General features: G+C 39.9%; 1 protein-coding gene across 5 annotated transcripts in view; it reads right to left on the bottom strand.

Moving 5' to 3' along the window:
• Positions 1-12,005, bottom strand: part of AFF2 (ALF transcription elongation factor 2) — a 325,500-nt gene that overhangs the window by 21,361 nt on the left and 292,134 nt on the right. For 4 of the 5 annotated variants that reach the window (XM_063170495.1, XM_063170500.1, XM_063170496.1 and 1 more), the window contains exons 12-15: positions 9,833-9,957; positions 3,803-4,037; positions 1,787-1,926; positions 1,177-1,240 (exon numbers count right to left, since the gene is read on the bottom strand). In XM_063170495.1, the coding sequence (XP_063026565.1) occupies positions 1,177-1,240; positions 1,787-1,926; positions 3,803-4,037; positions 9,833-9,957 (564 nt within the window). The remainder of the gene's footprint in view (positions 1-1,176; positions 1,241-1,786; positions 1,927-3,802; positions 4,038-9,832; positions 9,958-12,005) is intronic. The other variant, XM_063170497.1, reaches the window with a different exon arrangement.

The following is a 12,005-nucleotide window of genomic DNA, read 5'->3' as shown; positions in this document are numbered from 1 at the left end:
ACAGCCACAACAGGTGCCAAAACCCTCAACCCACCTCACACAGAAAACACACTTGGAAACACTGTGCCACAAGCCAAAAGGGAGCCTGGAGAGCTGAAGCAGACAGCTTGAAATGCCATTCCTCCTTCAGCTCACTGACAGCAGAGGGAGAGACTTTGGCTAGTTTGCTTTTTAAAAACATAGCATGGAATTGTTTTGGAAACTTTTTTTTCTAAGTGCAAAATCTCGAATGGGTAATGATAGAATATACATGTAAAACCCCCAGAAATAATAAAGTTGAGAGGTGAATAATCACCCAGCTCTTTGAGGGGCAAAGTGGATGGCCACACTCCATTTTAGACATCTTAGTTAAATTAAGTAGAGGAGTCAAGTTCCACTAAGTCTTCCTGAATGAGCCTCTGTTCTGCACCCTATGTAGCACACAGGAGGGAAAGTCCCTTCCTACAAAGCAAATGTTTATTAAGGACACTTCAGAACTGGCAATAACTCATATAGAGCAAACCATGGCAGAAAACAATCTGTCAGATTATGTAGTGTTATCAAAATCCAAACATTTGGCAAAATTAGGCCCATCTTACTGGAATTTCCTCTGGGGTAAAGCAAGCAAAAAAGCTTTCCCAGCATTGAACTACCTCACTACCAGATTTTTTGGGAATAAGTGTGTTGAGACTTTCTTTATCAGGCTAAAACCACGCAATAAAAATGAATGTAGTACATAAAAATGAATTGTCTCAGATTTTAAACAATCAGATTGGAAATATCAAACAGTTTTACCACATGATAATGGGGTGTGAGGTGATTTGCCTGTCTTTCTGCTATGGAAGATTTCATCACTTCTGTTTTAGGCTCAAAATGAATAGAAAAACAAATTTCAAGTACACATCAACTTTCATAAAACCATCTTACATACTTCATAAACAGCATGATTGTTGCTCCCACGTGGAAGAAACAGCAGCTATTGTAAGTAGCTTTATTTTGGGAACAAATACTTAAAAGTTAGGAATGGCATTCAGGGTTTAACTTGTGCACAGTGTTTATGGAGCACAAACTGAAGCACAGTTTAGTCAGTAGCAGAGTGCCTCTTGGTTTGAGAGGTTTTAGATCTTGTGCAATAATGTTCATTTTTAACACTGAGTTCCACAGTGGAAAGAGACAAAAAAACCTGTGATAACCTACCAGTGCATCTGCTTTATGCTTCAGCTTCTTAGCCTCTTGCATGTAATAATCTGCATTGTGCAGCCTAGAGAGACAAAATCAATTAATTCAAGACTTTGCTTTCATATAGTTGGACAAATGTTGTTTGAAAATATTGCTGATTGCTTTAAAGAAGAGTTTTGACATACATGCCCACTTATCTCTTTAAATCTTAACCTGATATCAATCTCAAGCTGCTGTATGCAGAGATATGATGGGTGACCAGAATATAAAATGAGTAGCTGTAGAAACTGGTTGCCCAAAGGACCTATTAATGTGTGCTGAACAGAGGAAAAGGAAAAATATTTTAAACTAATTAAGTATAAGAAGTTTCCATTAGAGGAGCTAAAGTAAAAAAATGAAGAAGAATTACCGTGAACCAACATTCATGATCTGAAAACATTTATCAACAGAATCTTCATTAATCAGTGACAACAGTTCATTTGCCAAGATTAAAACTGTGTGTGCCTTTGTGCAGCACTATGCACACAGGTGCCCAATGCCAGCACTGTAATCAAAGATATTCTCTTTCCCTGGGACCTCTGCTTGCACAAAAATTCCAATCACAGAGCAAAAAGTCAATAAAACTTACACATCATCAAATGTTATTTTGGGTCTTCTGGGCTCAGAATTCCCATTGGAAAGCATTGGCATTGCAGACCAGATGTCTGGTTCTAGATGGCTGGTGTCAAGAAGAGTGTTGGCTGTGGGTGTACTGTGAGATTCTTCCTCCTAGGAAACACAGGACTGTTATTCACAGTTCAAACAAACACTTTCCGACCATGTAAGTGCTCACATCCACCCTCCCTGCCAAAAACCCTTCCCAACAAACCAAAGGCTAAGAAGGCACCAAGCAGCCCACCCACCTTCATGTCACCTCACCAAACCACCCTTCCCTTCTTTGTAACATGAGCCTAACCGATTAATCAGGGAGTACAGCTCCACTTCTGGGCTCTCACCTGAACTCAGTAATTTACACTTGAAGGTGCAAGGTCTAGGTGGATATCATGGTGTTACTGACTAGAAACACTTAAAGCAAGGCTGGGGAGATCTAATGGGCCAGGCTACATCAAAACTCAACTTCTTCAAGGTCTATCACACTAATGGAATCTTTTTTCTATATTACTAGGAGCTAACTAGGAGCTAACAGGCTGAAGAGTCTGCTTGGATTTCAGCAGGGAACAATTTCCTCTCTTGCTACAGAAGGAAGAATGGAAAGCAGAAGTCAGTTGTGACTTTGCAATGATTAAAACCAGAAGCATAACAGAAGACTTAAAATCAGGCAATTGCAAATTGCAAGCTTGGTCCCCAACCAGATAAACTAAAATACAGATGAACCAATGAACTAAGGAAAGAAGTCTAACATATTTTAGGGGAAAAATATTTCTTGCATCAAGATAATAGATTAACAAAGGATAAATCTGACTAGAGATGCTGGGATGAGAGGAAGAGGCCCTGCTGTTTACACAGCACTGTTTATTTGCTGACATATGCAGTTCATTTTGGCACTGATTTCAGTTGAAGGCGTGTGTATTACTGGCGCAGCTTGAAGTGACACAATGATATCAGAAAGCAACGGGGATGAATGAATAAGGTGAAGTGATTTGTCACCTACAATTCAATGCAACTTGTGAGTTTTACTATTACAGTGCAGGGTAACAACCTATCTCAAAGTGGTGAACTGTGAAAAATGGGGCTATGCATGGCCTTTTCTGTGGCAGAATTTTCTTCTTGTTTTTTAATTTTGACAGTGATACTAAGATACAGTTTGATAATATACAGAAAGGATGGGTTTGAAACTCTAGAGGAAGGACTATTTTCTAAAATGGGCCAAAACCCTGGAGTTTCTCTGTTTAACCTAAAAGGAGGGTGACAAACCAATGTGAAATTTTATGTTGTTTTAGTGAATTTGATATGCAGTTTTGGCTCTTTTTCATGTATTTTCAGAAAAAAACCCTACCTGAATTTGGTGAAAAGCAAGCAATAAAGAACCATCTCTGTGAGAACCACTGATGGTGATATTGTTCTATGGGGAAAAAACCCCCAATTTACAAATTGTCTAAAAGCTTACAAATAATTAACAAAGATTAAGCATAAATAAACCTTACTGTTGTGAGCCTGAAAACCTGAGAGAGGTTATTACCATGCTGAGTGTACTATGGACAGGAATTTTTTGTTATATTGTTATTGTCTGTTTAGTTTAGGCCATAATATTCAGTATGACTACTGTGCTTAATTCTGGCTGAGAATTTGGGGCAGTAATTCAGGTGACATTCTGGAAGTTTTATTTTGAAAATGTGAATGCTGCAGCTATAGAGTTAAGGGACTAATTTCAGCTAGCTGATGGCTGCAAAGGCTCTTCTCTGAGGCTCAGGGTTCAGGTGCTTCAGGGAATGATAGACAACACCAAGCAGATGCCTAACGCTGGCCTAAAAATGGAGCTTGCAAGAGCTGTTTATGCCTGGCTCAGCAAAGATCCACTCCCCCTGAGTGGGGCTACATAAGCATTTAGAAACACATACTGTGTGGGAAAAAAATCCAACAGAATAAAGCTGAACTGATTTCATTTTATCTCGTTCACCGCCACCAATGGAGGCTGGTTACTTACACAGATTCCTTTGGGGTTAGAAGAAGATTTATTTTCATTCTTTCTGTGTTTAGAAGCAGAGGAGGAAGAGCTGCTGGTCTGTGAGGTGTTGGTGACAGTGGGCTCCTGGCTGAAGGAGCTGTTGTCACTGCTGTGCCGCCGGTGCACAGGGTCGTCCAAGAGCGGGGACAAGGGAGGAGGGAACAGCTTCTCTTCTCTTTTCTTTGTCACCTTCTTCACCGAGCTACTGCTGCTCCTGGGGCACACAGAAAAACCAGATGCACTTCAAGAATATTGGTTAATTCCCCACAGCACAAAGCTGTACATCTCATTTACTGAGAAGCCAGCTCTGCCCTCCAGTCTGTCCTGCAGTCCCGTGCCCTCTGTGGCGAGGCACAAGGGGACAGCAGTGAAAACAGAAGAGCTGCCTCTGCCTTTTCAATGACTGCAGAAACCTTCTGCTTTGGAGGACAACTTGCAGTGCATTAGTACAAATTGCACCCAATTTAAATGCTAATTTGAGTCAGTCTTCATTTGAGAGGTCATAGACGTTCTGACTCAGCAAAGTGCTGGAAAGTTTTATGCACGGGGTTAGTTCCTTTGACATCAAGTATGACTATTTATGTGTTTAACATTAAGCATCTTTTTAAGAGGTGGATTAGGGCTCACATAAGCAACCTTTGCAAAAAAACCCAAACAGCACATGGCAGCATATGAAGCAAAAATAGAATTTATAACAACTACAAAATGATAACCATAACAATAACAAGATAATAATTATTTAACCTCTAGAATAAAGCCAACATTCAACACTATATTAAAATGATACATTGTAGCTGGCAAAAGCCCTTGAGCAAATATTGGTTGATGAATTGAACGTGATTCAGAAAATGAATGTGGTTTTGACATGAAAGCTCAAGTAACATGATAATCTATTGTCTGTTTTATGTACAGAGATTGTTAGCTGGCTAGCAATGGCAGCTGTGATGCACAGTAAAACCAGAAAAAAACCCCCAACCTGGTAGGCCTTTCTCCACTCAAATTCATCAAAAAAGAAAAAACCAAACCCAAGACTTCACTGACTGCTTAACATGTTAATCTACTCATAGATTTTTATTTTAGGTATTGTCCCAGCTCAGTCAATGAAGATAACCTGAATTTTAATCTTTTGTTAGACATCTAATATTGCACTACATGATCATTTACTGTTTATGATTATTGACTAAAATTTCAATAACAAATTAAGTCAACAAGAATTTATGTTTTGTTCCCATTTTCAGTCAGTGTCAGGAATTATTGATCTCCTTTGCCTCAAAGTAACCAGGGAAAGAGGAGAAGGCGACCCAGGTTTCCTTACTTCTCATTTAGGGGCTCTCTCTCATTTCAGCCTGGCCTCTTCTGCAGTTTCACTGACAGTATCAATATCTACACCTCAGTCACTGCCCTACTTGGACCTTTGGTGATACAGAAATATTTTAGCCTTACCTGTGAAACCACAGAGTGAAATCAAACGAACTCTTCATGTTTTATAGCTCCTCTACCCAAAACTACTTTAATTCAACTGAAGCAGAGTTAAAAATATCTTATTTGAAACTCTCTGATATTAACGATCTTCAGACTGAAGAAATAAAGCAAGCTCAAATTCATATTGCCTTATGGATGGATGCTGTCCTTGTTGGAAAACACATGGGTCTGAAGAAGATCAAAGGCAAACAACCATGTTGGACCAGACCAGCAGCTCTTGGAGGAGACTGATTTCATGCACATGTGGTCCTGCAATATGTCCTCCAGAAAGTTCTCACTCAAAGCTCCATCTGTTTGCTTTCTGACCCCCAAAGGGCATTTTGGAACTCAGACAAGTTACCATAGTTATGGCTTACAACACTCTGAACGTTTTCCAGAGGAAAATTTTCCAAAGGAGGGTGAGCACTGCCCTGACAAAGCACACACGTGTTCTTGGATTGTACAGCAGCAAAGAAGACACAGTTAACCCACAGAAGCACCCAGGGGCAGAACCTCTGCCTCCCAAAGCACATGCCCTACACAGGGAACCCTGAACATGCACTCACAGGGGGAACACAGAGCAAAGAGATTTCCTGTGCCACTGTGCACATAGGAGTTTGCAGCTCTTCACTATTTAAAACAGCACCAGTTCACTTCATCTTTGGGCTCAGATATAAGATGGGGCAAACCAAAGAACAGGTGCAGCTACTCAACTCTGGCACACAAATCACTCTGTGGCTTGGAAGAATTAACCACAAAACAAAAGGCTCTAGAGGATATTTTTTATACATAATTTACGTTTAACTCCGCCCCCCCATAAATACAGTTTTAATTGTCTGTTGGGTTTTTTTTCTTTTCTTCCCCTTGCCCACTTAATTCTATAAGTTTTTGCAAGAATTAAGCTGATAATTTATTTAGCAATGTTACCTCCCTCAGATTTACACTAAAGCATTTATGCTAACAATAACCTCCATGAAATAGGTTGTTACCAGCAGTTAACCAGATTGTCACTTTGCTTTGGGCTGTTAATGGCCTAAGAAACTGGTCTTTGATTGCAGGAATCGCTAATTTTGAATGAATTTATTGCAATAATTACTGAGACTCAATGGTTTAATTTGCTGACATGATTGTTAGTTAAAATTATTTAAAATCTAGGGAGAAACACAAAGTGCACTGAAAAACTACAAGCAGAACTGATGGTCTTTTGGCTGCAGGGTTTTAATCTTTTGTGTCTAAAACAGGCCAATTATCAAAGAAGGAGAAGGTTCCCCATCTGCTTTTTTTTTCCAGCCTGGTTTTTTTTAGGGCAGAAAGCAAGCAAGCAAGCAACAAGAGGTCATTGCATGAAGAAGGGAGAGTTTCCAGCTACTCTCATGTTTCAAGCTGCTTTTCTTTGCCCTTTCTTTATCCACTCCTTGTGGTATGCAGGGCTATCTCTGGCCTGGTAGTGACACAAAGCCACCCCAGGCTTTGTCTATGCCAGGAACCTGGCTTTCCTTTGCCTCTCCTTCCCTGGCCCACAATGAAATGCTGCAATTGAAGGTGTATCTGACTTTCTGCAGGGCTCTACAGGGAAAGGTCACTCGCACATTGGCCTGGGCCATATGGCAGCACCTGAATGGAGCTGAAGTCATTGTCATGGATGTGAAGGCTGCTGCGCCATGAAAGAACCCCAGTGAATGCTGCTGTGACTACCCAAGGGAGCAACTAATAGGTATTGCCAAGGAGAGGTGCATCTTCAGCTAAAGGTTGAAAACAAAAGAGAACGGGAAATTTTGAAAAACAAAAATGCAGAAATGTTTGCCTCAGACAGATTTCTAGCATGCCTGCTAAATGGTGGGCAAGTCTCACTGGTATGAGTCCAGTTTGACTCACAGTTTGCATCAGCAAATAATTCCCTGTTGCTACAAAAAGCCAAATACTGGTGAGTATTTGGTGAGTCCAGTCTCTGTCTGGACTGGTTCTACCAATCAAATATTCATATATCAATGGGATTCAGCAGCACATACAATTAATGCTTAAATTAAAATTTCTGTGTCAAGGAACTAAATATAAATAAGCAATCCTCTGCTGCAAAGCAGGCAGCTGATCTGACAGAAATTCAGCTTCACAGAAGTGCTTCAATGTATTCCTATAAACACACTGAAACACCTATTCCTTCATTTGCTGTAAGTACCAGAAATAAGGAAAATACAGTGGCAATAGTTTGAACACTATATTTTAAGGGTCAGGTCAAATTTTGGAAAAGGCATCAGCCCCTGAATATGTGAGGGAAGAAACAGAGAGTTAATTATGACTTATGCAATGACTACACAATACAAAACTCTCTGGTTGTGCAAATGCCTTCTAAGTTCACAAGTGGCCATTTGAAATTTCTAAACTCAAATTGTACATGTAGTCACAGAAACTTGTGGAAATTAGGGATATAAGGGCCCTTATTAGACATGTCACCCTTTAAAGATTAATTGTGCATCTATATTTGCTTTATTGAGCCCATATATTTAAGGGAATATTACAGAGAAATGTATCCAAGTGCCTCAACCACAGCAAGGCAGGCAATGGGAGCTGTGAAAGCACAGGTGTGACCTGTCTTTTGCTGATTGCTCCAGACTCCTGAATGCCTCCAAATTTTGGCCCAGATTGTGGTCTTTCTGTCAAAACACTCTTGTACCTTTAAAAAAGCCTAATAAAAATCTCATGTCTGCCTTGGGGAACCTGGCTTATTGGCACAGGGATCAAGTTCTAATAGGAGAGACCTAAGGTTCCTACTAAGTGACAACATCCACCATGGGACTTAACACCTCCTTAAGGGATGAAGATCATCATCACACCTGTAGCTGACTCACCCTCATTTCTTAACGTGCTTATATAAAGAGTTCTAAAAGGAAACTTAGAACTTTTGGGAATAAAAGACCAAATGGCAAAGCCTGTCTTTCAACCTTTTACCCCTGAAGTGTTACTTTCCCCCATGGCCTTGAACACTGGACTTTATTCTGCCTCCCCTTAAAAAATTACTCAATCTTGTGGAGAACAGAATCACTCCTGACTGCTTAAAAATGAACGTTTAAATTTCTAGGAAATTGTCTTCACACAGTTCATCCAGCTCCTTGATCTTTTGGGAAATACATTGATTTATATTCAGTTGCATGTCTCTGGGAGTTGAAAACCTGAATCAAAAAAGTATTGCATTTTCTTCAAGCAAACTCAGAAAACACTAGTAACAACAAAGGCAGTGTCATCCAGGTCTCACTGAGGGGGAAAAATAGTCAGAGAATTTTGTTTCAAAACTTCAGGCAGATAAGAGAAAAAGCTAGTATATGGAAATAACTATTGATGGACACAATTATGTTTTAACAGAGAATACCCAAGGGTTGAAAGCTCTGAGGAATCAAATTAACGACCTGGAAAACAAGCTCAAATTAAGAAACATCAGGTTGGGGGTGGATCCTTAGGGCCTGATGGTGACAAGAATAGAAAGATTTTTTTTAATGGATTGTGGAGGTGTTGGGGATGCATAATCCTTGACTCCCGCTGCAATATATCTCTGCTCATTGTATATCCAGCAATGACAATTAGGCAACACCCATCATGATGTTTATCAAATGTGCAACATGTTACAGACCCCACTGTAATTTTCATCTTCCTCTTCCAGACTTCAACTCTGATTTTCTCAGTGGCTGAATGAGTGGCTAATTCACAGAGTGATGTTACTCCTTATTGACACCAGAATAAATAAAATTATGCTCAACCTTTCTTCAGGGATTTTAAAATTAGTGTGCTGTTTCATAACTTGTTTTTGAACTTCATCAAAATTTACCTATTTTATCCTCACATTGTTTTTAGAAGCACACTATGATTTTGATTCTTTGCTTATCCTAGTGCAAAGCAGAAAGAAGCATCTCATCTCAAAATCATAAAAGCACAAAATAACAAAAGGGAATTGGACTCTTTGGCTATTTATAGAATGTCAACCTTGTGACTCTATAATCAGAATCATTATTTATGTGGCACCTGTTTGTTCAAGCATTACAGCCACCTCTGAAAGACACTCTGAAAGGCACAAACTATTGGATGGTGTGTGTCTGCTGAGATACAAAGCACATCTGAGACACCTGGGATGGTGGGCTCTGGCATTGCTGTTTACACAGGTAAAACAAAGAGGCAATGTCACTATTTTTTTCAGTAAAACTGGGAACTGTCTCTCATGAAAATGATTTAAAAAATTTAATTCCAGGCAATCAAATAAATCCCAATTTTAGCAGGATTCTCTGTCCACAGAGGTTCAAGGTAATAGAGGCAAGAAAGAACATTGAAGGGAGGTTGAAGAGTACACCAGGATTATGGCAGCATTCTGAAGTCTTGCAGGCCATCAGCAGGAGGCATGAATCTCATCCAAAGCCACATGGCTCCTCTTCCTCATGGATGGGAATACCAAGGCTGTGCTGCTTATGCTGATGGGCTGTAAAGCCCATCTGACTCTACAGCAAAGATATTTACAGAACAGTACTGTGAAATCCCTCAGGAATGTGATGCCAAAAATCCACTTACTCTTTAGTGCTGGTTATTCTGTGGTTTGGAATTGGAGAGATACAAGGTGGGAGCAGACAGGAAGCTGGAGGCTCCTCCAGGCGCTGCTTCTTGCTTTCCACAAAGGTGTCCAGGCTTTCTGTCTGCTGTAACAAAACATGGCAGAGCATCAAAGAGCCAGCATTTGTGCACAGCTTCACTGGCCATCCAGAGGACCTATGGAATCTCAGTGTATTTCCCCCACAGCAGCAGCAGTTGAACTGCTGGTCTAAGAGAAGTGAAAGTCACCTGAAATCAGGGCTAAATGTGCTCCAAACACAGGATGTGGAGTTATAGAACAAGTGACATAGCTGATAATTGGGAAGCAAAATGTCTCATGTGCTAAAGTTATCTTCTGTAGTGCACTGGAATTTAATTAATAATTTAGATGCAATGATTTGATAGCACCAAACCTTATTCAAGTAAATAGCTTTTACTCATTGACCTAATAGAAGTTGATGGGAAATCTTCTCTGAATAAGTATTCCTCACAGGACTAGGAGTGGAGGACTGAGCTGGGGTAGTCATTAACAGCACTAGCTCATTTGAAATTTGCTTTGGAAGACTCCCTGATGCACGACTTTTGTGCCTGAACCAGGACAAACAAAGCTGATTATTGCTCTGTCACTGCAACCTTCATATCAGTCTTCGAGTCCACTAGTAGATGGCTAAAATAAATCTTTTAATAGCATGATTTAGAAATTAGTATCTCTCTACCCTGCTTTAACTCTTGCTGTACCCTGAAGTCATCCTAATTGACTTGTTTCTTGGGTAGCAGTGAACAATCACATTACAACATTACAGGGGCTGATTCAGAGTCCAGCTTATGTTAGCACAGGCCCAGAGCAAGATTCTCCATTTTGTTACTTTCTGATTCAAAGTTTCAATCAAGGAAATGATGAGCTTACACCTTTCATATAACTCCCCCTTATTTATTTTTCTTCCCTGGGAGCCCTCACTTTAGTTGCCAATCCTACCCTTGTGTTTTAGTCACGATTCCTTCTCCATGATACAGACACTCCACTAAGCTACCCAGAATCATTATAGCAAGAATTATTTTTGGTATAATTAATATGCACCCTGGTGTACTTAGACATACATAAGTATGGACATTTATACATCCCTCTCCTCTTTCTTTCTCCTTTCTTGCATCTCTATAGTGTGCAGCTAGAATATAAATTGAATAAAAACCTGCTGAGTTTACTCATGTGATTACTTTCACTTAATTCAGCAGGGAAGGAGCCCGTGCAGTGACTCATTTAGGCAGGGGTGGAGACCCTGTGTCTGCCTGGCATCGTCTGTCTTTGTCTTGCATTAATTCTCTTGTACCACTGGACTCCTCAAACTCAGGATTTCAAGAAGTCCTCCAAAACAGACAGCTGAAGTCATATTCACAATGATTTATAAAATTTGGAGTATAAAAAAATACACTCTGATGACTTTTCACAGGCAGACCAGAGTACAAGCATTTCAGCTGGAAAAACTGACCACAAAAATTCATTTAGGATATAAAACCTCAGTTTCTTTTCTGAAAACACATTTAGTTTGAAGTGCAATGTCATATCCCACAAGGTAGGATACCCTTGGGCATAAATAACATAAAGCACATGATAAAACATATTTGTTTTTTGGGAAGCTGTGCAGAGAAAGCAGCTAGTTAAGTAAATTATATTTCTATGTATCATATTTGTTCATACCACAAAACAATACAAAAACTAAATTCACCAGGAGCATAAGCAAGCACCATTCCACTGATTTTGATGAAGCCTGTTTAAAGCAGTGGTGAAAACACCTTAATTCTTCAGGCAATAAACCACTCTCTTCCAAATAGAAGTCACATTTTCTGAGTATGGCTGAAACTGCACTAATACAAACTCATCACTTTCTGCAGATTACAGAACACTGGAAACTAATAGGCGAGTGAGCAAATACAGTGAAAAACTTGTTAGAAGAATCTCAAAAAATACATTGTTTATTGATTTTTTCAGCTGGGGTTTGCTTTTTGCTAGTTTCTGATGTTAATTTGTAGTGCACTTGTAAATGTCAGTCCTTTGTAAAGCCAATAAAGCCTCAGTGCTGTGATGCCTCCCCACAGCCTGGCTGCAGATGCAGTGAGGAACCACTGCCTCTGGTCCTGACCTCCAGGGAGCTCAGAA

Source organism: Melospiza melodia, chromosome 16, assembly GCF_035770615.1.
Source record: "Melospiza melodia melodia isolate bMelMel2 chromosome 16, bMelMel2.pri, whole genome shotgun sequence".
In the NCBI taxonomy this organism is placed as follows: Eukaryota; Metazoa; Chordata; class Aves; order Passeriformes; family Passerellidae; genus Melospiza; species Melospiza melodia.
The sequence above is the reverse complement of the archived record's forward strand: the minus strand, read 5'-3'. Positions and strand labels throughout refer to the sequence as shown.